This window comes from Protopterus annectens, chromosome 13.part0, assembly GCF_019279795.1.
Source record: "Protopterus annectens isolate FY-2018-M chromosome 13.part0, PAN1.0, whole genome shotgun sequence".
Classification (NCBI taxonomy): domain Eukaryota; kingdom Metazoa; phylum Chordata; order Ceratodontiformes; family Protopteridae; genus Protopterus; species Protopterus annectens.
In genome coordinates, this window is record NC_056747.1 from 225,196,337 (window position 1) to 225,222,704 (window position 26,368).

The 26,368-nt window shown below is 42.6% G+C and overlaps 1 protein-coding gene across 1 annotated transcript in view; it reads left to right on the top strand.

Annotated features, from left to right (window-relative positions):
• LOC122787181 (A-kinase anchor protein 2-like) overlaps positions 1–26,368 on the top strand; it is a 126,786-nt gene that overhangs the window by 1,998 nt on the left and 98,420 nt on the right. Inside the window, exon 2 of the mRNA XM_044053764.1 lies at positions 24,144–26,301. Within this exon, the coding sequence (XP_043909699.1) occupies positions 24,144–26,301 (2,158 nt within the window). The remainder of the gene's footprint in view (positions 1–24,143; positions 26,302–26,368) is intronic.

A 26,368-nucleotide genomic window follows, 5' to 3' on the forward strand; every position in this document is an offset into this window, starting at 1 on the left:
CCCCTGGGTCGTTTTCAGGGCTTTGCTATTTCCTCCACTGTGGTGCAATCTCGGAGTTGGTATATTTAAGTAGGGGGGTGTGGGGGGCACAGCCTCCATGTTGGGGGGTGTGAGGGGCGAAGCCCCCCACTTTAGTTTAAGTTTAAAGTGTAAGTGTTTTTTTTTTTTTTTTTGTAATGGAACAGCAATTTTTTTCCCTGGGAAAAAAAATTGCTGTTCTGTGTTTTCGTAATTACTGGGTTTCGAATTTCACGGTTCGATATTACAACATTCGAACTCCTGTGAGTTCAACAACATAATATAGACCCAAGAATGACACCATTCCTGTCGCAATATTCTTTCTCCAGTCAGATGCTCTGAATACCATCCCAGTGTCTGTGCCCTTTCTATTTTTAAGTGCCGTTAATACCCTCTGATTACACCTTTTCTCTTTTTAGATGCCCTGAATGCCATCCCACTGACTGTGCCCTTTCTCCTCTTAGGGATCAATCCTCAGTCCCTCTCGCATTTTCTCATATGATCTTTCATCCATTCCCCTGTAACCTTCCAAGCAATTTTGCCTCTTTTTTTTTTTTTTTAATCTCCTAAGGAGCTGTACCAATGGCCTAGAAAACAGCACACATCCCCTTTCTTTTCCTTGGAGTCAATGCCTCTGGAGATGATGTAACCCTATGTTAGGGTCTATATTATTTCGCTGACAGCTTAGGTTGTCGAATCTGTAATGATCGACACTTAAGCGTCGAACTTGCAAAATCACGAACAGCCATTTTTGCAAATTCTTTCCTCGGGAAAGAATTCAGTAGGTCATCCATGAACAAAATTAACTTTTCAACCTAAATAAAGTTAGGGGCTTCACCCCCCCACACCCCCTAACTAAATATACCAAACCCGAGATCGCTCCACATTGCCGAAAGGGCAAATCCCCGATAACGGCCAAGTGACTTCTTTCCCGAGGAAAAAGTTTGCTAAAATGACCGAGATTTTGCAAGTTCGATGCTTAGGTGTCAATCATTACAGAGTCGACAACCTAAGCTGTCAATGAACTAATATAGACCCCTATGTTACACTATGTTCCTGTCTAGGTGGTTCTTTGATCTGATGTAATGGAATTAATTTCATTGGAATGATTTACTTTGGCATGCCGGGGAGCTTGTGTATATGTATGCTTGTGTTTGCATGCAAACATGTATGTGTGTGTTTATGTGTGTGACAGAAAGTGATTACTAATCTAGGACTGTACATACGCAAGAATTGAACTGACAGTATGAGGAAAAGTTAATTTTTTGTAAAGGTGCCACTTAGAAGAAAGATCTACTGCAAAAAATTTAAAAAATGGTACTCTTCTGATCAAATCAAGTACTAAAGCCTTGTTTTTTATGTGCTTGGCATAATCTTTGTGGAGCTTTTTTCCTCAAGCCTCCATTGAAAACAGGATGCCCAGTTACACAACCTAGTCAACAAAATGTAAATAAATCAGAATAAATAAATAAATAAACATACAAACAAATAAATACATAATAAAATAAATGATACTCAAATTAATACTTCTAATATGTTTAGGGGACTTTTATTGTGCCTTAATTTTTGGCGGACTAATTGTTATACAAGAACAATACCATCAGTGGATACTATATAGACATTTTTGTGCTTGAGCTCCTGTGAAGACTTTCCCCTCTGCTGCTCATTACATGGTAGTTTTTGTTTATTTTCTGAATATATTCCTCTATTTTCTAGTTGGTACTATATCTGTTGTTCCAGCAAGCCACCAAGATGTGGTCTGGATATTTGCTGGCTTATTAATCTTAGGTTATGAAACACTAAATGTTAATATTATATAAACAGGTTCATAGGTAAGTACTAGGCTATCTGTCTGAGGGCATCTGTAAGCCTAGCCATAATGGTTTGGCTTTCGCCGCCCCCTTAGATTAGTTCCCTGTACCTCTGTCCTGCAGAGCCATTAGTTCCCTGTGCCTCTGTCCAGCAGAGCCACTGCAGTGATCCCCGGTGTAAATTTTCTGTTTCCCATCCACTCGTCAAGGTTTCTCTTGAAGAGTGTTAGTGAGGGGCTCTGCCTAATGTAGATTGGAATCCTGTTCCAAAGCATGGGGAGTCTGTGGGACAGGAATCTATCCCTCCAGCATGTCCTATTTATCGTTGTGGTGAGGTTTAGATCCCTAGCGCGTGTGGCTCTCGGGGGTTTATTTTTTTTTAGGTGGAGCATGTCCATCAATTCTGGGATGGACATGGCCTTGTATGTCAGGCAGAGATCACCTCTGAGTAAGCGGTTTGCAATCAAGTACAGCTGGAGTTTCTTCAGTCGGGCTGCATAGGGCATCTGTTTGAGGCCAGTAATCCTCTTAGTTGAGGTACTTCTGTGGTTTTTCCAGCTGTTGCAGGTGTCTTGTAAGGTACATCCCAAATGGGGCGTTGTACTGTATGATGGGTCTGATGAGTGATGAGTAGATGGGCACAATAACCTCTTTTGTTCTAGATGCGAACCCTTTTGTGATTAGGTGGGCCACATAGAAGACTTTTTCTAACCACCTTGGCAATATGATTATCAAATGACATTACTATCTACTTGGGTCCCCAGATCCCTTATTACATTTTCTGTATTTAGGGAGCTACCACATATGTAGTAGTTTGCGGGTACTTTGTTTTTTCCAAAGGGGGTGGCTATGCACTTTTTGGCATTTAGCTTGAGGCTATGTTGTTGACACCAGGTATCCGTCTCAGTGAGACCTTTCTGGAGGATGCCTGTATCAGCTGGAGAGTAAATTATGGCCCACAGTTTGCAGTCGTCTGTGAACTTTGTCAGCCATAGTCCTCCTGTGCTTGCCTGTACCTCTGAGAAGTATATACCGAACAGGAGGGGTCCCAGGACTGAGCCCTGGGGGATGCCACTTGTAACCAGTTTAGTCTCGGACCTAGAGCCTGAAACTCTCACTGTGTGGGTTCCATCCATGATCCAACTGGCAACCCATCTCATGACATAGGGGTTTATGTTCAGGCTGGTGAGCTTGTCCATAATACCAGAATGGGGAATGGTGTCAAAAGCCTTTGCGAGGTCTAGGTAGGCTGTGTGGACCTCCTATCCCTCATCTAAAGCCTCGGTAACTGTTTCAAAGAAGTCCACCAGGTTTATTTATTTATTATTTATTTATTTATTTGCAGTTGTTTAACGAGGATAGTCCACTGGGCCTAAAGAACCCGTTTTCAATGGAGTCCTGGGGAGAAAATCTCCACATACAGATTATACAGAGATTATGTTCCACATACAGATTATACAAAGATTATGTTCCACACATAGGATTATAGAGAAAAACATTCTAGAATTTCTGGTTAAAAGTTAGATCAAACAAGTAAATGAGGCAAAAATACTAAAAGAGAAGTAGTATATAATTGTTTTTTTTTTTTTGTTTTTTTTTAGTATTTTACTAAAAATTGCTAGGTACAAATAAGGAGTTGTATGCTAGAAGCAAGCATGAATTTGCTAGCTAGGAATTGAGAAAAAGGAAAGAGGAAAAAGTGTTGGGAGTAGAGAGTAGGTTATGAGGGATGTGAACAGGAGCATTCCCATGAGGATGTTAGATGGGAGTATAGTGATTTTCTAAAGTATGGGAGGCTAGCAATTGTACGAATTGAGGGGTGAAGGGCGTTCCATAGGTGTGCTAGTGAGATGCATGATCTGCCCTTAACAAAGCCAAACTGGGTAGGGTCCAATGTTTGGAGGTTCCCAATGTCTCTGTTAATGAGTTCCATGATGATGCTCTCCATAGCCTTGCAGACCAGGCTAGTCAGGCTTATAGTTCCCAGGGTCCATTGTGTCTCCACCTTTGTGGAGTGGGATAACTGTTGCTGTGCGCCACTCTATGGGTACAGAGCCTGTAGAGAGGCTGAGTTTGAACAGTGTGTTTAGGTGAGGGGTTAGTTCATTTTGGAGTTCGTATAAGACAGCCAGGGACACCGTCCGGTCCCACTGAAGCTGTGTTTTTGGCTTTGGATAGGGCTGTTTTTACCTTTTTGCACTGATGAAGACATTCTTAATTGTAGTTTATACTACATTTGATTTATATTTATTTTTTACATATAGTTTATACTGCATTTAAAGGATCTTTGGTGCTACAGCTGCTGGATTTATTTGTGTTTTGGAATCTGTTTTAACCTGTGTCAGTGATTGCCGGGACTGTACATTCTTCTGGTATGGTTATGGGCCCTTTAGGGGGTGAGAGGGGTGTGAAGTTTGCTCTAAACCTGTCTGCCGGAATGTTGGCAATATCAGTCGGTTCAGTGTATTTTGTGCCATTCTGCACTAACTCAGAACAGATCTGAGAGTTTCCACTTAGGTTCTTGACATAACTAAAGAATGCTTTTTGGTTATCTTTGGAGTCCTTGGCAATTTTTGTTTCGAAGCTAGCCTTGGATGATTTTATGAGGGATTGTAGTTTCTTGCTGATACTGACCAGGGATGTCTTTCCTTCTTGGGATTTTACTCTTTTCTGTACTACTTTTCTATTGTATAGCTTGTTTATGGCAGGAGTCCACCAGACTGATTTCCTTTTCTTGGAGGAGTGAGTCTTGATTTTGCTTGGGATAGCACGATCCATGCATTCTTGCAGGTGCTCATAGAGTGCCTTTATAAGGGATTCAACAGCTTGGACAGCGTTGTCCTTTAGCATGGGGGCTGTGAACCTTTCCACCTCGGTCTTAAGTAATGTGAAGTTTGCTTTTGAAAAGTTTTTCACAGTGGTTTCCTTGATTGGGGCTGGGGGCAGAATTTCGATATCCAGAGTGATTAGTCTATGGCCTGATCTAACCAGCGAGGGGATGACCTCCAGTGTAGAACACCAGTCGCCCATGTTGGTGATGACCAGGTCTAATATGTTGTCACCTCTGGTGGTTGTGTTGACCAGTTGATCCAGGGTGTTCGAGTTTATAAATTCTAGGATGCGTTGGCAAGGGAGTTAGTACTTGAGTAGTTCTTCCAGTTAATGTTTGGGTAATTGAAATCACCCAATATTAGGGTGTTGGGTAGGACCTTCATATTTTCCATTGTCTCCAGAAACGCAGAATGGGGGTCCTGGGTCATGGTGGTGATATATTACACAGTGTATTGTATTGCCTCCTAACTGCAGTGGTGGTGCTGCGGTAGCATTGTCGCCACACAGTAAGACATTGTCCTGTTCGATTCTCAGCTAGAGCGTCTTCTGTGTGGAGACGTGCGTGAATGGGCGTACCTTCGTTAAAGGTTGTGCGTCAGGGCCGGCAACTCGGCACATAAAAATCTACTGCCAATCATTAGCAGACTGGAGTTCCGCTGTGGCGACCCCTAACTGGGAAAAGCCGAAAGACACAACAACATTGTAATGCCTCCTATGAGGCGGTGATGGGGAGGACAAATATGGCCACCACCCTTTTGATTTGTAATGCAGGCAGGATCTGTACTACAGTCATGCTTTTTGTCCATGTGCCTGTCTTGAATTTCATTTTCCTGCATATAGTAGCTGTGATTCCTAACTGAGATCCGTAATACACTTTTGTCTTTGCATATCTTTCCCCTTAGTAGGATATTCAGAGTTTACTGCTCTGTGGTTTCATATTCTAGCCAATCTAGGTCCTCAGTACTGAAGAAAGAACCCTCAGCCAATGCATCTCCAACGCAGATTAATTATAATTTGACCTGGTATATTCCAGACTATACCTTCCTCAATTAAATTATGCTTGAATGATGCTAACTTCAACTTTTAGAAGTGCAGTCCACAACCTTTACTTGACACAACTCTGCTGTTTCCAAATTCACTATTTAATTCAATATTTCCATTTTTCATTGCAGTACTGGAGTACAGCCTACATTTTATATTTGATAGTGTTATGAGCAAAATGTAAAAAAGAATTATATTTTTATTTTATGAAGCACATGCATATACACACACACACACACACACACACACACACACACACACACACACACACACACACACACACACACACACAAACACATATACATATAGACTGAAATATGACATAGTAAATTAGAAAAACAAATTAATTTCTTTTCCCCATCACATAGCTGTTTCATTAAAAGGGAAGCAGACTTTTATGGTATAACTACTACTGATGGATTACCACTTCCCATTTTGCTGTACCTACCTAGTTCCTCTATGTGACAAAAATAGCCACAGACAGGGCTTTGCTTAAGTTAGAGCACCATATTTGCGTTTTGCTGCGAATCCTGTCTGTTGTTATGGCTGCACTTAACAATGACAGCAAAATAAAGGTTAGGAAGCACTTTTGGACAGACCTGACATTTTTATGCATCTAATCATCCTCACTTGTCTTGTGTGCACACAAGGGGTACAGCTGCAATGTGTCCAGAGAGGCAATATCATTAACTTTGCCACATAAGGAATGTGGCTGTCATGGTTAACATACCTCCTTGGAAGCAGATACCTCTCAGTAAGTCCCCGGTTTTCATCAGAGATTCACTGACAAGATGCTTACCCCTTAAACACGTCCCTCCCTCCAGGAGAGAGACCAAGTAGGTGAAACTTCATCATTCCTTGCTAGTTGCTATAGCCAGCCTTCTATGACCTGAACTGTTAGTTTAATCCAGGTCTTTACGGATAATGTGGGTGACCTGGCTCTACATTAGTAAAGTAGCTCACGTCTCGGAGTGGCCCTAGGTCAACTGATGCCCTAGGCAAAAGGGCTCCACTGCGCCCCCCACCACACTACCCGGTGCCCCCATCCTGGTCTATCTACATCAAATAAATACTGGAAAAGTGCCCCTGCTAGACTGGCGCCCTAGGCGGCCGCCTAGTTGGCCTATGCCTAAGGCCGGCTATCGGCTTTCCATCATTCAGATGCCCTACATTTAGATTTAGGACCTAACAGCAAATTTCAACATTTGCTGTTTGTAAGTGTTAATTGCACTTAAAGTTTCACAGCTGTGGGACTCAGACTTCCAACGGGCTGCCTTAAGTAAGTATGCAATCCATTTAAGGATTAAAAAATGTAAACAATAATTCTCTACCTGGGGGAATTAACCAGAGCCAGTTACTACAGTCATAATCTCATATGAATTGTACAAAATCAGTAAAATTATCAAGAGAAGAGTATTCATGAGAAAAAAAATGTTTATGGGCTCCACTCTACAGTTCACATTGAAAACTGTTTAGGTGGAAGAGGAAACAAGTTACAGGAAAATTCTACTCAGAAACATTAACAAAAATTAAAGTCAGAATTAGTTTGTTTATGCAAGAGTTAAATACTGACAGAAAAGGCATAGAAATACCAAATGAATTCTCATTTTGTAGATCAGAACAAATCTTGGTTGCAGTTCCTCCAGCTCATTTTTGTATAAAAATTTGGCAAACAGTTAGTTGTCTTTTATCTGAGAAGTAACTGTTTTCCTCACCTAACATTTGTAAAAGCAGAAGCAATACAAAGTGACAGGAACCAGATAAGCATTGTAAGAAAATCCGTTCTGTGACTTGCAAAAGATGATTTCTTCAAAATAAACTTTATGATATAGAACTTTAGTACAGAATAATAAAAAAATCAACTTAAAGTTATAAATGTTAGAGGAAAAGAAAACTGACTTGGCTCTATAAGAAACTTACAACAGAGAGCAAAATGAAGCGTTTTGTCAATTCTATATTTATTAACATACAGTGTATATAGCAGAAAGTCAGGCTATTGCATATAGCTGTTTAAAATGATATTTAAAAATATTATGTAAATGTTATTTTTAATTGAAAATTAAAATTATTTGAGTAAAAAAAAAATCAAGCATTTGCAGTTATAAACAGGTTTAGAGATTACATTTGTTTGATCATTAAAAGTGGCTGTATGGATGTATTTTACTGATTCTTTCTGAATGCAAAGCATATACACATTTCTTACATCATGAAGTATAAAGCTGGTACTATCTCTATAAACTGCTCCTATCTCTCTGTTTCTGTCTCTCTCTCTCTCTTTATATATATATATATATATATATATATATATATATATATATATATATATATATATATATATATATATATATATATAATATATATATAAATATATATATATATATATATATAGTACATTGGGTGTTAAAAAAGTTTTGTAGAAAAAATATTACTAAACAGTTAGCTAATATGGTTGTGGTTTGGGAGTTTGAAGCCGAGGTAGCCGAGGACAAAACAAACCAACCCGTCAGCATTACACCCCAGATGGAGAGTTGTTATTAATATACATGACATTATTTAAGAAATAACTTAAACAAAAAAGCAATGGAGATCTTGCTTTCTCCGTTCTTTTTTAAAACCTGTCTCGCTATGTTAAATGGGTTTAGCACAGCTTAAACAAAGAACGATAAATCTCCGCTATTATTTTAAAAGCGTATATCTTATACTGTCATCCCATTTAACATAGTACATGTTTAAATGAGAGTTATACTAATGGAAAAAGTCAGGGCGGCGGACCTTTTCCATTAGTATAACTGGCCAATCAGTGCACATTTGTATAATACTTCATAATAATTATCTGATTTAATATTTATTTTTGTTTTACTATCTGGCTGACTTGAGTGGCCAGCCTGTCTTGAAATCAGTCTGAGATGGCTGTCAGACTCCATACAGTATACAGGTGTTGACTGCTAGAATGAAGCTCTGTCCTGCACCATTTATTAGGTTGTACTAACCCAATGTTTGTCATGAGTAGCCCAGACTATAGTTCATAGGAGTTACTAGAGAGGTCAAAATGAGGCAATAATGATGTTTTCCTAAATCTCTTGAATCTCAGAAATATTCGTCGTGATAAACATCTTGGTTCACTGGCTCAAAGACTTTTATCGAGACAAACCAGAACCACTTTGCCCATCAGTAATCAATTGTTGTACAAAACCAAAATAAACAGCAAGGACACCACGGAAGGAATGTAAAAACAGTGTTTTTATAAAATGATGATAAAACGGATGAGTACTTTCGGTAAAAACCTTTTTCAAATCCAATGCAATAAAAGACATTACACCTTAAACAGAGGGCAACATCCAATCAAAATCATACTTTCAAGTGATGTCTCTTTAAAACAGGTTTTAAAGGTAGCTGGACATTCAATCCTTGTGGCTTAAGATTCTGTATGTATTGCCTAGTAAAAAGATTTATTGACCACTGACTTATCAAAATCCAAGAAGGCGTAATGCAAACCACTGAAATGAAAACATGTTCACTCAGGGACGGAGTGGAGTGGGAGCTACACCATCCAAATCACTATTGCTCATGCTACAGCTGTACTTGTGTAAACTAAGTGGCTCCCCTCCCCCAGTATCTGTGACTTGTTGAGACTTTGGCTCCCATCTACAATTAGTAATAAGTGAATTGTAACGAATAACCATGTATTTGATATCTCACATGCATTTATTCACTAACATTCAGTCATAAGATGCCCTGTAATGAATAAGTACATAAATGATGTTATATTTGCATTCAAGTCACCATATCTGACCCTACACATGCATTTATTCAAAGCTTGCCTGTAATGAATAAGTATGTAAATTATGTTAACCTTGCATTCCGTCCCAGATGCCCTGTAGTGAACAATCACACATCGGATATTATATGTGTATTCAGTTACTAAGGTTCAGTCACCAGATGGCCTGTAAGGAATAAACATGCAGTAAACTCTCAATTAACTGGAACACAAGAAACCGGCAAAAAAAATATCAAAGAAATGCAGTACGATTTTCCTGCGTTGCATTTTCTGCCCCCCCCCCCCAGAAGCATACCTTATGTTTATAGACCTTTAGAGTTTTAAAAAGGAAGAAAGGAATAAATTCCCCCTCTTCCCAACTTGCGAACAAGTCAAACCAAACAAATAGTATAGGGTACAGTAATAGTCAGGCCTGTTTTTAACAGTAACTCTCAAGCAACCAAAAAAAAAAGAAGTTATGTACTCACCATAACGTTCCATCTGAGTAGTTAGACTTCATTTGTCAGCATCCTTTGGGTTATGGATCGATACGGATCTGAGCCGGCAGCTTACCAAGCTAAAGATCCGAGCTCCAAGCTCCTCCCTTTTACCCATACTATACTGCAACCTCCTTCCAATCCTCAGATTGAGTTTGCCACCCATTACGTGACACACAACAACCTAAGACACCAAAAACCTGACCCAAACACATACACCAGGCTCGTCAAACTCAGAACATCGAGCCCAAACAGAGAAATAACCACCAAGGTCAGGGGGAAGGAGGGAGGGAAGGTTGCTGACAAATGAAGTCTAACCACTCAGATGGAGCATTATGGTGAGTACATAACTTCTTTATCTGAAGTAGTTAACTTCATTTGATCATCAACCTATTGGGACAGAGTCCCCAGCTACCCGAAGTCTTGGGAGGCCCTTAAGGAAGGATATTCCAGAGCACTGCAGAGCCAAAGGAAGCCCTTCCTCTAGACACCATTTCTAGCTTATGATGAGTAATAAAAGTGTGAGAGGAGGCCCAGGTAGCTGCTGAACAAATATCATCCAGGGAAACTCTGGACCAGAATGCAGCAGAAGTAGCCATAGAACAGGTAGAGTGAGCATGAGCACCTTCTGGCTCTGGTAACCCAAGTTCTTTATATGCTTGTAAAATACAAAGTGAAATTCATTTAGCGAGAGTCACCTTCGAAACTGGTTTTCCTAAAAAGGGTTTAGCAAAGGAAACAAAAAGCTGATCAGATTTACGGAAGGGTTTGGACCTATGCAAGTAAAAACGTAACTGCCTGTGAACATCCAGCAAATGAAGTTTGTATTCCCCTTTATTTTGAAAATTAGGGAAAAATACAGGCAAATTAATAGACTGATTAATGTTTGACTCTGAAGCAACTTTAGGAAGAAAAGACGGGTTAGTCCTGAGAGACACCCTATCCTTATGAAAAACTAAGTATGGGGGTTTCATACATAGCGCCTGAAGCACCAACACTCTCCTGGCTGAAGTGATAGCTACCAGGAAGGCTGTCTTCCACGACAAGAATTTCAAGTCAACTGATGCTGTGGGCTCGAACGGGGGTGCAACTAAGGCCTGAAGAACCAATGTCAAATCCCACAGAGGGGGAGGGTTTTTGACAGGAGGTCTCTGAAGAAAAGTACCTTTAATAAAGGTCTTGCAAATTCTGGCAGCAGCTAGAGAACCTAAATTTTCCCCTATGTGAAAATGGGATATAGCCACCAGCTGGACTTTCACTGTGGAAGAGCTGGCCCCTTGCTGGAAAATATGAGACAAAATGTCTAACACCGCTGGAACCGGTGCGGTAAAACGATCCAGATTTCTCTGCGAGCGGGCAGCGCCGGTTAAACAAGGTTAAACTATTTCTGGCTCCGTAAAGTCTGCTCTTTAATTTTTCCCTTAGAACTTCTCTACTTGCAATCTAAACAGTCTATTCTCTATCTCAATAGCTCAGCACTTGCTCCTAAAGCATTTTTATATAGGTAAAGTACTTGTATACTAAACAAAGTACTACATTAGCCTAGAATCCCCTTGAGTACCCATTTCCCTATAGGTCCCTTCTGACTCAGTTACACAGCAAACTTTTCACTTTTAGGGTCAGTTGCTAGCGTCCTCTCCTGTTCAGCTGGTGAATCTGGGCATCTTGAGGCAATGTTACAATAGCCTCATGTACACAGACAACCCACTCCTTCTCCCACAAAACACAAATACATGTGAGAGATGCAACTATATAGCCAAACTGGAGGCTGAGCTCTCTCAACTCAGGACTGGCAAGACCAGACAGGAGGAGAAGGAAACACCACAAATCCAGTTTCACATAGAACTATCACAACTGCAAAACAAACACATAAACACACAAAGACATAGGCACTGATCAAAAATCTACCAAAACTACAGAGGCCTCCAAAGTAGACACCCAAGCAACTGCCATCTCAAGACATAAGACATGCAACACATAGTTCTCAAAGTCAGTGTGCTAAACAGTCACAGCCCTTAAGGCCAAACACAATGCCAGACACACTTGTTATAGGTGACTCCATAGTCAGACACACCACCAGACTGAACAAGGAAAAGATCACAGTTAGCTGCCTGTCAGGCGCTAGAATCTGCCACATAACACAAGCACTCAGGTCACTCCACAGCAAGTACAAGTATGACTCAGTCATTGTCCATGGAGGAGCTCTCAGATTATGGAATGATGCCACAATACAGAGACAAAATGATCAGCTTTAATAATAATTACTGGTGTCATTCTAAGGGGATGGGTGTATGCTGCTGGGATGACACATGCTTGACAAACGCAGCTGCTTAGGGGCGGCTTGCACCTGTCACCCCTGGGGCTCCAGATGCAAGCAAGCTCTGCCACCCCATAGATGCCTTTTTTTTAAGGGCTCAAATGATAAACCTACCGCCCTAGAAAACAAAAGAAGCCCTCCTCAGTATGGAGAACATCGATGTTTGTGCTGTGACTGAAACAGCACTATCAGGTTATAAATATTCATAAAGGATACCCACACAGACCATCCAGGTGCAACAGTTTGTAACATGCTACAGACCACCTTCTCAAACTCAGGAAACCCACACAGCCTTCCTGAAGACACTAGAGAAACACCATCATATTGGGTGACTTCAACTACCCAAACATAGACTGGGAACATTACTCAAGCCCCCAAAGGTTCCTTGAGTTCATAAACTCAAATGCTATGGAAAAGATCATCACAAACATGGGGACAAAATGCTCCACATTGGTGAGATCAGACCATAAATTAATCTCACTGGAGATCCAGACCACAGTGAAGAACTTCTCAAAAGCAAACTTCACACTTCTTAAGACTGAAGTGGTATCCTTCAAGGCCCCGAGCCAGTGGAAACCACAACCCACGCTGCTGAAACCCTTACAAATGCCTTCCACCTCCAGGAATGTATGGATCAAGCAATCCCTAATAAAATCAAGACCCTTTCCACCAAGTCTGGTGGACTCCAGCCATAAACAAACTCTACAACAAGAGGAGAAAGCTACTACATGACAGAGCAAAAAGGCATCTCTGATCAATACTAGCAAAATAATGACACAAAAGACAATCATAAAGCCTAGTCCAAAATGATAAAAAATCACTGAACCCACAGACATTGCCAACATACTGGCAGACAGGTTCAGTGCAAATTTCTCCCTCCCTCCCCAAAAGGAGAAATATTTATCCCACCAGAGTCTAGCCTCCCAAACATCTCAGATGCCCAGGTGAGAGCTGCTCAGCAAAAACACAGCATCAATGGGACAACTCAATGAGGAACTAAACTCACACATAAGGCTGCTGTTTAATCTTAGCCTGTCTGCAAAGCTATGGAGAGGATCATAATGGAACTCATAAATAAAGACATTGGGGACCTACAGACACTGGATCCTACCCAATTTGGCTTTGTCAAGGGCAGATCCTGCCTCTTGAACTAAACAGTCACTAAGGCCATTGATGAGGGACATCATAGAAAAGCTCACCAGCTTAGATGTAAACCCAAATGTCACAGGATGGGTTGCAAACTGGCTCAAGGACAGAACACACAGGGTTAGAGTTGCTGGTGCCATGTCAGACTCCCCTCTTGTTCGGCATTTATTTTAGATGACTGCAAACTGGGCACCATAATTGACACTCCATCAGACACAGACATCCTCCAGAAAGGTCTCATAGAAATGGATAACTGGTGCCAGTGCCATGGCCTTAAGCTAAATGCCAAAAAATGTATAGTCACACCCTTTGGGAAAATAATTACCACATAGGTGGTAATCCATTAAACACGGAAGAAGTTATCAGGGACCTGGGGACCCAAGTTGACAGTAACCTCTGACCCTCACATTGGCAAAGTGGTTAGGAAGACCTTCTACATTGCCCACCTGATCATGAAGGGATTCACATCCAGATCAGGAGAGGTCATTGTACCCTGTACTCTTCACTTATCAGACCAATGATTGATTGGAAAGACCCCAACTCAAACATATGTCATACGATGCCCGACTGAAGAAACTCCAGCTCTATTCAGTTCAGAGGTGATCTGTGCCTGACATACAAGGCCATGTCCAACCCGAATTAATGGACATGCTCCACCTCAAAAATCCAAATCCACCAGAGCCACGAGAGCAAGAGACTTAAACCTCAACACGGATATAAATAGGACATGCTGGAGGGACAGATTCATCACCCAGAGACTCCCTACACTATGGAACAGAATCCCAGTCCATGTGAGGCAGAGCCCCTCACTGACTCTGTTCAAGAGAAATCTTGATAGTGGATGGGAGAATCATCTCTGTATCACTGCTGGACAGAGGCACAGCAAACTAATGGGTATAGTATTCTCATCCTTGGTGAAAGCCACACACACTCTGGCTAGGCTTATAAATGCCCTAGGGCAGATAGCCTAGTATGAACCTATGAACCTAAGTCCAAATCGAAAAACGTTTCCATTTACTACTGTAAACTTTTCTGGTAGAGGACTTGTGTGCCGCTACCAGAATGGATTTAACTGGGGAAGAGATACCGGGAGTCCTGACAACTAATGGAACTGGAGCAACCAAGCTGTGAGCTTGAGGCTGTCCAGATTCAGAGGAGGAATTCCCAAGGGATGACGAATAAGATCTGGAATGGGATCCAAAATCCAGGGTGGAGCTAGAAGATGAGACCGCAGGCAAGGGAACCAAGCCTGATAAGGCCAGAATGGGGCTATGAGGATAACCCTGCTTCCCAACTGATGAGCTTTCTGTAAGAATTTTGAGGAAGTGGGGGATACTCACAAAGAAGACCAGGTGACCAAGCATGGACAAGAGCATCTCTGGGGACTTCCCCTGTCGGGGGAATCAGAGCGAAAAACGTGCTGCACTTCGTGTTGGATTGTGATGCGAAGAGATCGCAGCAAGGCTGACCCTACATGAGGAAGATCTGTTCCACTAGATAAAGGTTCAGAGACCACTCGTAAGGTGAAAGGATAGTCCTGCTCAATTTGCCAAAATGTTGGACCGACCCAGAATGTGCATTGCTATCAGAAAACAGTTCATGGAGATCGCCCACTCCCACACTCTCATGGCCTCTCGTCAAAGTGGATAGGACCTGGTTCTTCCCTGTTTGTTGATGTACCAGACCACTGACATATTGTCTGACTGGATCGCAATAGTTCCCAGAGGAAGAGAGGTATGAAGGGCCTTGCAATGCTAAAAGGGCTGCTCTCATCTCTAGAACACTGATATGCAGAATGGTCTCACTTGGGGTCCACATGCCTTGGACAGCCTGCCCGAGCAGTGCCCCCCCCACCCTACGCGGGAGGCGTCTGTGGCCACCGTGGCTTGGGGTGGAGGTGTAACAAAGGGGCATCCTTATCGCAGATCCTGGGATTGAAGCCACCACATGAGAGAAGCTTTGCACACTTTGCTTAGAGGAATCGGAAAATCTAGCAACTAATATAGTAGAGACCACTGAACTTGTAATGTCCACTGTAACACTCTCATATGCAAACATGCACAAGGAACCAGATTTATAGCTGCTGCCATGGACCATAGGGCTCTCAGGACTAACTCCGCTGGGGGTGCAGGAGTCTGTAGGAGTGCCAAGACATGAAGGGCCAGGCTGTGAGGTCTGTCTGGGGTCAAAAATATCCTGGCCTGAAGAGAATCTATTCTTGCCCCTATGAAATCTAGAATTTGAACAGGTTGAAGAGAAGCCTTCTTGAGGTTTATTGTGATACCCAGCTGAGTCGACAACTGAAGAAAAAGGTTTCTGGCTAGTACAAGTCGATGCCTTGTGGGGGCAGTGAGAAGCCAGTCGTCCAGGTACGGGAAGACCTAAATGCCCTGAAGCCTCAGGTGGGCCGCTACAACTGCCATGACCTTGGTAAATACCCTGGGGGCTATGATGAGACCAAAAGGTAGGACACTGAACTGGTAGTGACTGGCTCCTAGCCAAAAGCAGAGGAACCTCCTGGATTGCCTGTCCGTCAGGATATGGTAGTATGCATCCTTGAGGTCTGTTGAGCACATCCAGTCTTCCTCCAGCAAGAACGGCAGGATGGATTGTAAAGTGACCATCTCAAACTTTTCCCTGGCAACGGACAGGTTCATTGTGGATAGGTTGAGAATTGGCCTTAAGTCTCCCGTCTTTTTTGGCACCAAAAAGAACCTGGAATAGATGCCTGATCTGGACTGGTCTGGGGGCACTAGCTGGACTGCTCTTTTGTCTAGCAGCTTTTTTATTTCCAAAGCTGTCGTCTCCCTTTGAGCGGGTGGAACGTCCGGGAGGCACCTTGTGGATAGGGGACTGTTTATGAAGGGAACAGAATAGCCTCTAGATATTATTCAAAGCACCCAGCAATCTGATGTGATGGACTCTCACTGAGCTAGGTGCCTCAAAAACTGCCCCCCCGACTACATCCAGAGAGGAGCAGTCGGGCAACCCTCAGGGCTGATGCGCAGGTCAGTTGGAAAAGGGTTCCCGTGACCCGAAGTTCTTTAGTCCCCTTCTACCTCTGGGCCGGCGTCCACCTTGTCCCCCTCTGCCTCTAGGGAGAAGGAGTCCAGAGCATTCCAGGTTTGCTGAGACTTCTGGAACCACAACTTTTTTTGCTCTCACTGGTTCCTGGGGAAGGAAATTTGAGGGTTGGAGAAGCGGATCCCAAAGGCGGGCAGCATTTTCCTGTCATTCTCTCTCTGGACTAGCATATCTCGGACGGTCTTCCCAAACAGGGTCGAACCGTCAAAAGGGACATTAGCAAAGGATGCCTTGAAAGCTTCTGAAAAATTGCAAAGCTGGAGCCAGGCATGACGCCTCATGGCACTACCAGACCAGGCAGCCCTAGCAGCTCCCTCAGTGGCATGAGAGAGTAGACGCATGGACATATTTGAAACAGACTTGAGAGTGACCATATGAGCTGAGAATGTCCGTATATCCTCAGCCAAAATGGACTCCGGGGGAGACTCTGCGTACTCCTTTACAAGGTCACTCTGCAGTCTAATTACATTGGCCATGTAATTCAGTGCCCTGATAGCAAAGGTAGCTGAAGCAAATGTCCGCTTTCCAAGATGATCCATTGCCCTAGACTCCTTGCCTGGAGGATGGACCAAGGAACTTTCCTGGGCCAGTTCCCTTTTGGTGGCCACCGCCACCACCATGGCATCAACTGGGGAACCCTTACTCCAAGTGGGCTTGTCAGCAGGAGGGCTCAATACTTTTTCTGGCCATTTGGGTATTGGCTCTACAGTGTCCAGTTCCTTCCAAGCTCGGGTGGTAATGAGGTCCACCAGAGGGTCATTCATGTGGGACACACAAGAGGTAGATGGGCCTCTGTCTAATGTCTCCAGAAATACCAATTCGTCCGAGGAAGGATTTTGGGTGGACCAGCCCCCTCTCTGGTTCATAGATTCATAGGTTCATAGATTAGTACTAGGCTAAGTGCCCTTGTGGGCTATTTTAAGCCTAGCCAATTACCCCATCTGAGAATCAAACCCTGTACCTTGTGTCTGTAAGGTAAACACCTTAACCATTATGCCATCCCTCCCCCAATTCTGTTGAAGAATTTCCATTATGTCTCCAAAGGAGACATCTTTGGGGGGTGATCTGGGGGAACCTTCCCCTTCCTCCAAGTCAGTATCCCCAGTGAGGGACTCAGGAGTCCATGTACCTCCTCTTGCACTGGCATTTGCGAGGGGCCTCCTCGAGGGGACTCTCCAGGGAGGGTTCACAAACAGTCTCATATTCTTCAAGGGGTACCGTCTGGGGCATATTGGACACAGGCTGTCCCTGAGAAGACTGGATGATGGAAGACAAACTCAGTTGCAAGGGAGCAGGGGTGGACCCCTGAGGAAAGAGTGAGGGGTCTCAATCCTCCAGAGAGAACCCTCTGCACAACGTCGAATGCCGAAGGGGAACCAGCTTCCCTGAAACTGGTGGGGTGGGTAGCTGTGCCCCTCAGATCCAACAAGGGAATCAGAGCTGATGCTGGGACAGCCAGACCCAGGGAGATAGTATGCCCCAACTACAATGGGGCCGACGACACACTCATCACCTCGGATCCAATGCCCAGATCTCGGCTCCTAGAGCTCGGATCTGACAGTGGATCCAACAGGCTCAAGGGCATGACTGATATCGAGGTTGGAGGAACCATTGGCGCCAACTGCTTGACTTCGGGGCTCCTCAGATCCATGGACTCCGAAAGCCAAGGGTGGATCGGAGAAGGAGCTATCGGGGCAAATGTCGGAGCCAAACTCCCCGCTTTGGCTGGGGGTGTAGCCAGCAACACTCCCATCTGCAATTGTGTTTGCAGGAACCTTCTCATCATCCGGTCCATGTCAGCTTCAGAGAGGCTTCTTGTGGATCTCGAGGATGCCACCGACACCGGCCGGGAGGGCCAATGCGAGGACGACCTCGAAGTGGGCCAATCCTCCTCCTCCGGCTCCAGGGAGAATCGTGGAGAACAGAGCCGAGGGGAAGACGGCCTAGCAACTTTTTCTGGAGTAGAGACCACTTTAGCAAGGGGGGCCGATGGATCTGAGTCCGCTTGCCTCTTGTGACCCCTCTCCCTGTCTCTATCTCTCTCTTTTTCTCTCTCCTTTTCTTTGTGTTTGTCCTTCCTGGCTTCTCTCTTGCCCTGTTTAGAGGTGGGAGTGTGAGTCCCAGACAGGGGAGGAGGGCTGGAAGCCCGAATAGTCACAGCAGTGGCTAACTAAGATGCTTCAGAAGAGGTGGATGATTCTGCAGGTGAAAGACCTGCCAGAATCAGCTTGGTCCTTGCAATCCTGCAGGGCCTGGGGGTTGAAAGCTGCACATATCCTGCAGCCCGATGTTAGGCGAGGAACCCCTAGACAAACTACGCACAACGTGTGACCATCGGCCGGTGACAGGTTATGGCCACACTTTGTGTACTTAGAAAATGTTGGCTTTTGAGTTTCTGACATATCTTCACAGACACACACACACACACACACACACACACACACACACACACACACACCAAGGGCGGGAACAGGAGGCCTACACAGGGTGAAAGTTCTAAAACTTTCCTTCTCTACTACTTTTTTTTTTTTTTTGATGCAAAACCCGAGGATAAAGTGAGGAAAGGGATTAAATGTTTTAACAGTCAGGCAAAATACACAGACCGAAAAGTTAGCTGATTAACCTAACTATACCTGCCTGGAGCTCAAGAATCCCGTGCTGGCGAAGCCGCAGCAAACTTGATCTGAGGATTGGAAGGAGGTTGTAGTATAGTATGGGTAAAGGGGAGGAGCTTGGAGTTCGGATCTTTAGCTTGGTAAGCTGCCGGCTTGGATCTGTATCGGATCCGTAACCCACAGGTCGATGATCAAATGAAGTTAACTACTTCAGATCTACAGTTATCCGGCATCTACCAATCCTCATGGGTGCCGGTTAACTGAGAGTTTACTGTATAACTGATATCACTATAGCATTCATTCACTCTTCATTAATGTTCAGTCACAAGATGACTCCCTGTAAAGCATATATTCACTAGTTTTCATTCACTAACAAACTGTAATGAACACATATCTGCAGATAAATGTGCTTGTACATGAAAAAATGTCAGTGCCTAGCATTTTATTTACATTTGTTTTCCGGGGTAGAGCACTGATCTCCATGTACTTTTTTTCAGACTCAGCTCAGGGGAGTGTCTGGTTAATTGACTTGCTAAGAGTCTCATAGTTAGGTAATGGAGGATGAGGGAATCAAACCTTGCACCACTGGACCACAGAAAACAGCTATTTTATCTTCCAAGCCAACTGCCAGGCATTTGAAGGGAAATAAGGGTTGAGCCAGATGCTGAATTAGTGTTCTGCCTTTCTCTGTGTGATTGTGTCAGTTATGAAACTTTTCTTTTAGGCTATCCACATACATAATGTAATGTGTCAACCAAATCAGATTATACTGTTCATAGCACCATATCTTCATGCAAGAAAAGAAACAGAGTGTTCTCATTCCCAAACCCTCCATGCTAGAGAAATATCCACACGTTAAGATTTCAGTTTGTCATTTCATGCATTGTATAATTTAACAGTATGCCCAGATAAGAAATTATCTCATTCAGAACTGAATTCAAAGGAAAAATGAAATTATGAGTCAAGCAAATGTTAATGAACAAAGTCTTGTTTAAAAGATGCAGGCTTATTTATACAACAGGTTTACAAAGGTACAGGCAGAAAAAAACTTGGAATTTGGTCTCTCATGTGTGGAATAAATATGTGACACAGTTAGTTGTAAAAGTTTGGGAAGGGTTATATGACCCAGGTTAAAATGACTTCAGTCTAGTTTTCTAAATTCAACCTACCGAATTATGGGACTGCTATAGAAATAAAATAAAGGCCATATTTCAGATGCCAAAAATATAGGGAGGCAAAGCTTACAATATTTGCAGTTCTATGCGGTAAGCAGGTGCAGCATTTTCAAACAAGGTATCAAAAATCTTTGTTAGTGAGCAGGATTATTACTACACCCTCAGTTTTTCTGGCATGTAGGTGGGGAAAATCCCTATTTACACCAAAACCCACTAAAGAAATGTTTGTTATGGCTTGTTTAACTGTGAAGTAGGTCGTCTTTAGTTGCTGGAGTCCTGGCTGCTTGCAGACCACTTTCTCACATGAGCTGCTGCTTGAACTGGTAGTCAAATTCTGAGCAGGGTGTAGGAGCTGGGTGAAGTAAGTGCAGCAGCGGTGAGGAGGGGAATGGAGCTGCATTTCTAGCATGTATCTGATTCAAGCAGGTTAAGTGCAGAAGCTATGGAGAGGGAGCGGAGCTGCAGTTCAGTCATGTATCTGATTCGAGCGTGCTAAGTGCGACAGTTATAGGGTGGGAGTGGAGCTGCAGTTAAAGCATGTATATGATTCGAGCAGGGTACGTGTTGTAGCTATGAGGAGGGAGCGGAGCTGCAGTTCAGTCATGTATCTGATTCGAGCGTGCTAAGTGCGACAGTTATAGGGTGGGAGTGGAGCTGCAGTTCAGTCATGTATCTGATTCGAGCGTGCTAAGTGCGACAGTTATAGGGTGGGAGTGGAGCTGCAGTTCAGTCATGTATCTGATTCGAGCGTGCTAAGTGCGACAGTTATAGGGTGGGAGTGGAGCTGCAGTTCAGTCATGTATCTGATTCGAGCATGCTAAGTGCGACAGTTATAGGGTGGGAGTGGAGCTGCAGTTAAAGCATGTGTATGATTCGAGCAGGGTACGTGTGGTAGCTATGAGGAGGGAGTAGAGCTGCAGTTCAAACATGTATATGATTTGTGCAGGGTACGTGTGACAGCTATGGGGAGGGAGATGGAGTGAATGGGAGTTCAGCAGGTAAGTTTAGAAACAACTGGGGGATTTACAGTTAGAGTTAGGGAGTCAGGTTTGGGAATTGGGTACACCAGGAGCACCATTTGTAATGCTGTCTTCCTCCAAATGAGTTTTAGGTTTAGATTCCGGGAGTAGAGTTTAGGATTAAGGTTAAGGAACAACAAGGAGATTTAGATTTAAGGAGTGGCTGAGGAATTTAAGTTTAGGGAGCAAGGTGTAGGATTAGGGTCTATATTATGCCCTCGAACGCTTAAAAAAGCGAACGCTGATTGATCAAGCTTATTTTCGCGAAACTGCAAAATATCAAAGCAGCAGAAACTCGAATTTTTTCCTAGGGAAAGAATTCGGTTGTCCGTTTCTGTTGCTTCGGTATTTTCAGTGTTATGGTGGAAAGTTACCGGTCGGATTCAGGTAAGTGTGCGATTGTGTGGATGTGAGTGTTAGGGTGATTTAGGTGAGTTAGGGTTAGGGCTCAGGTTAGGTGTGTGTGCGATTGAGTGGACATGAGGGTTAGGGCGGATTTAAGTGAGTTAGGGTTAGGGAGCGGGTAAGGTGAGTGTGCAATAGTGACGGACTTTAGGGTTAGGGTTTGGGTTAAGGTAAGTGGGTAGTTAGTGGTGTGTGCATAGTTTAGTGTAGGGTTAGGTATCAGATTTTAGGTGTATGTGTGTGGATTTCTGTTTGTTTGGTGTGCTTGTGTTGTGTGTATGTGTTTTGGATCAGCGATTTTTTTTCCCTGGGAAAATAATCGCTGATCTGACAGTTCGAGATTGTAAGCTTTCGCTTAAATTAGGTCGATCAATCAGCGTTCGCTTTTTTAAGCGTCCGATTATATAATATAGACCCTAGGATTAGGTTTAGAGAGCAAAAGGGAGTTTTAGGATCAAGGAGCAGGATTTGGTACTAGGGTTAGACAGAAAGTTTTTTTTAAGGTCGGGTAGCAATAGGGAATTTCAGGTTTAGGGAGTTTTAGATTTAGGGAATTTTTGGAAGTTATAGGTTTAGGGTGCAGGGCTTATGATTAGGGTTAGGGAGTGACTAGGAGTTTTAGGGATAGGATTATGGAGTGAGATTTCAGGTGAGTGTTAAGAGACTGAGTGGAATTTTTAGGGCTAGAGTTATGGTTCAGGGTAGATTATGTACGCAGTTATTAGGAATGAGCTAGTGAGAGGTCAGGCACTTGCAGTTTCAAGCAAGTATTGGCAAGCTAGTCAACCATGAGATAATGGCATGCAAACACCTCTGGGGAATCACCTATAAACTACCGTAATATCGAGGAAGTGGATTAAATAAACAGCTGCCTTTATTAAGGAATCTGTGGAAACCAAAGTATTTACAGTTAGAAGATCTTACAACGTGGTACTCACACTGGTAGGACATGTGTGGTACAAAAGGGAAGCAGGTTAGAAGCCCTGAAGCATGCATCTTGCACCTTCTGGAGACCCAATAGTGCAGATGATGGTCTTGGGTCTCTGGCATCAACATGGTGACTGTTCAGTTCACAGAGAATTGGTTGCCTTGATTTTAGGGGTGTTTTGTTGTGCATCTCTTTTAATGGATGTCTTGAAGATTTTTTTAATGAATAAAGCTCCATTACTCTACATAGAAGTTGAATTGTGTTATGACAACATTAATGTCTTATGCATTTCCTTGTTTAAAATGTTTAAAAGTTAATAAACCATAAAATATAAAAAATTCCATGTCCTAGGTTCTGCTCATAGATTTCATGAATTAGCTTTGCCAATTTTCTGCCTTTCCAGAACCATTTATGACTGTGTCATATGCATTTCAACCAAATGTGATTCTGGGTCAGGTTTTGTGAGTAGCTTGAGTTATGTTTGGTAATCTGCTTTAGTGGATTAAGGTATCTATCTTCAAATAAGACAGATCCTCTTAATCTGAGTCTGAGTTCCATTCATACACACATGCACACGCACACGCACACACATACACACACACACACACACACACACACACACACACACACACACACACACACACACACACACACACACACACACACACACACACACACACAACCATGCATGCACACACACACATGCATGCACCATGTATTTAGCAGATACATTTTACATCAAGTACAAACAAATCCCATACTGCTGCTTCATCAGTGATTTATGGGATTCAATCCACTGTCACGTTATATGGTAGTAAGTTCTCCAGGGTTAGTGCAGGATAATTATTTGCAACTTACTCTATTCTTACCTGAAATGCAGGTTAATATTCTCAATTTTATGAGGTGGAAGTATCATCTCAGCGTAGTTTTACTGCCTAAAAAATGTTTATTAGGCCCAATCAAAATACCTGAAAGCAAGAGCTGTTATTTTTATATTTATCAGCATACTTTGTGTGCAGTTAAGTAATGATGCAGTGTCCTTCTGAAAAGCAGGTTAAAGTCCTGAGGACTGTGTTTCTTTTACTGCTCTGTAATTGCTAGACCTGTGTATGTTTCTAAATTAATTGCACTAAAGAAAAAAACGTGTATCTGTTATGTGCCTACACAAGGGATACAATAAGGTTGAGTTTTTTCTGTCTCTGCTGATATTATGTTCCACCATGGACGGTACCACATTGTAGCTGAAAAGTGACCTGAGACTTTACGTGTTCACTCTAGCTTCATTCAGCTGTAAACGTACATTTTTTTTCATGGTTGTTGCCTTGCTGGTACAATTTTCTCTTCACAAATTACAAAAATGGTTATTTGTTCTTCAGTCAGCAAGACACACTTGAATGTAAAGGAAGATATTGTTTCACCTCTTTAAGCATAGTGACTTGATATGTTTAGTATGTTTAAGTGTTTTGTTGTTAGTAATCACTAATGTACTGCTTTTCAGAAAACAGCAGCAGGTGCTGGATCTCTCAGCTGTCATCTCGAAGAAAATAAAGAGCAGAGAAGAAACTGCCAGTCGCACCTCTCTGAACATCCACCAGAAACAAAACAACTGAGTAAAGAGGAAGTAAGTTGTAAATCCCAACAACTGATGGATAAAGCCAGAGCTCCAGTACTTACGCCACTCCAACACTCCTTAACAAAAAAAGGAGTTCTAGCAGATGGCAGTCATTATTTGTATGAATATTCTTACTCCCAGCAGAATAAATCAGGGATTGAACCATATGCATTTGGCAATTACAGTATTGAAAATGGATTCCATACACCATCTTCTCATGTCATCAAAGTAGTTAAGTCTGGTCCCTCTGTATCAATAACTGATCCATCCAGGGACAGAGAGAGAGACAGTATTGTTCATGCTAGCAAAGTACTAGTTGAAAAAGAGCAGACATCTTCATTCCTGGAAGATCCTGGACAGGACATTTGGGTACTTTCTCCAGAAAGGGAGGCTAGACTTACCATTCTGCGACAGGAGCCTTCTTATAGTCTTAGGGCTTACCATGATGAGAAGAAGCCAATGAAGCTTTTCCAAGAAGATGACAAGGAAAAAATATATAAATTTGTGAGAGTAGAAGTTTCACCAGAAAAAGTAAAAGAACTACAGGGAGAAAGAAATGATGTCGTTCGAAATCAAGCATTAAAGAAGAGCTCTACTGTTGCAGAGAAATGGGGCTCACTGGATAGACTGGATTTTGTGGATTCAGGTTCCCCTAGAACAGAAGATCGCTATTATTCCAGATTTTCTCCGAGCTATGATACTGGATCTCTTCCTTCACTCGTGTCTTATAATGAGACACCCGACAGTGTGGACAAAGAGAGTATTAACTTCGCTGCTGCAAGACAGCAATTTTTGCAGATGGAAAAATCAAACAAAATTCCTTACTTCCCAAGTCAAATATCATCAGATAAGTCTTTGAAGTCCCCAGAGTTTCAATATGATCAGGAGTCGCCCAGTTTTCCTAGAAAGTTTACCTCTGTAAAAGCCATTAAAGTTAATTATATTCCAGATGCAGAAGAAGAGGTTCTACAAAGTGATTATACGGATTCTTTAGTCATAAATAAGACCAGAGAATTCCCAGAGGATAAAACATATGCAACAAACATTGACTATCAGTATGGGAGAAGAGCTTTTAGCAATCTTAAACAGAATCAGTACTTGTCTGCTTCTGCAGAAGACCTGGATTCGGGCTTAGGTGAGTTCTGCTATGACGTAAATGCAGGTTATGTCAGTGATGGGAGTATATCGAATGAAGTCTTTGTTACATCTGACATCAACAGTTCTGAAGATTACAGCACACCACCACCTGAAACACCTATTGAGAAAGAAATCCGTTTAGTTTTGGAGAGAGAGAAGAATCTTCGTAAAGAGAGGGGCATAGCAACGCCTGTCAACACAGATGTGATGGTTGAAATTCAGACAAAATCACTGTTTTCTCAGCCTGCCACCCATAATGAAAAATGGAAAAGCAGAAGAAAAATTGGAAGTTTTATTCAAAAAGAAATAGAAAGAGAAGTAAAGAGAGAGGAAGATTTAAAACAAGAAGGCAAAGTAATGGGCATGTATGATAGGGGAATTCAACAGGAACTGGAAGACAGAAAGAAAGTATTTCAACAAGATGATGAAATACCAGTAATGCCTCACAGGAAACACAAACCTAAAAATTATTCTACTGAAATAAGAGAAACCAGGGAGAGCAAGGCAAGCGAATCAAGCTCTCCGCCAAAAAAAGACAGCATCAACCATGAAGACCGTGAACTTCAGTTAAGCGTAAATGCAGAACGTGCCCAACATCGACACAGCAAGTATATGGATCGAGAAGTTATCTCGCCACTGCCACTAAACTCTTATTATGCACATCCTTACAATGATAGAGAGAACCAAACAGTGCAAGCAGCAGTAGAAAGGCTACAATGCGAACAAACAGAGCCTTATGATGTGTCATATTCTCAAAAGACCTTGAAGGACAGAACTCTTTATATAATAGAGAAGGAAATTGAGGATACTGTAAGGCGAGAGAATGAACTGAGGCAGCAGAGGAGAAGTTTGCTGATGTCTGACTGCCATTCATCAAGCAGCCCCCTGCAAAGTCCAGTTTTTACAGGTTTGCAAACTTCCCTTTTCATTTCAAACTGCCTGGTATTCATTTTATTACTAAATAAGATTTAGAA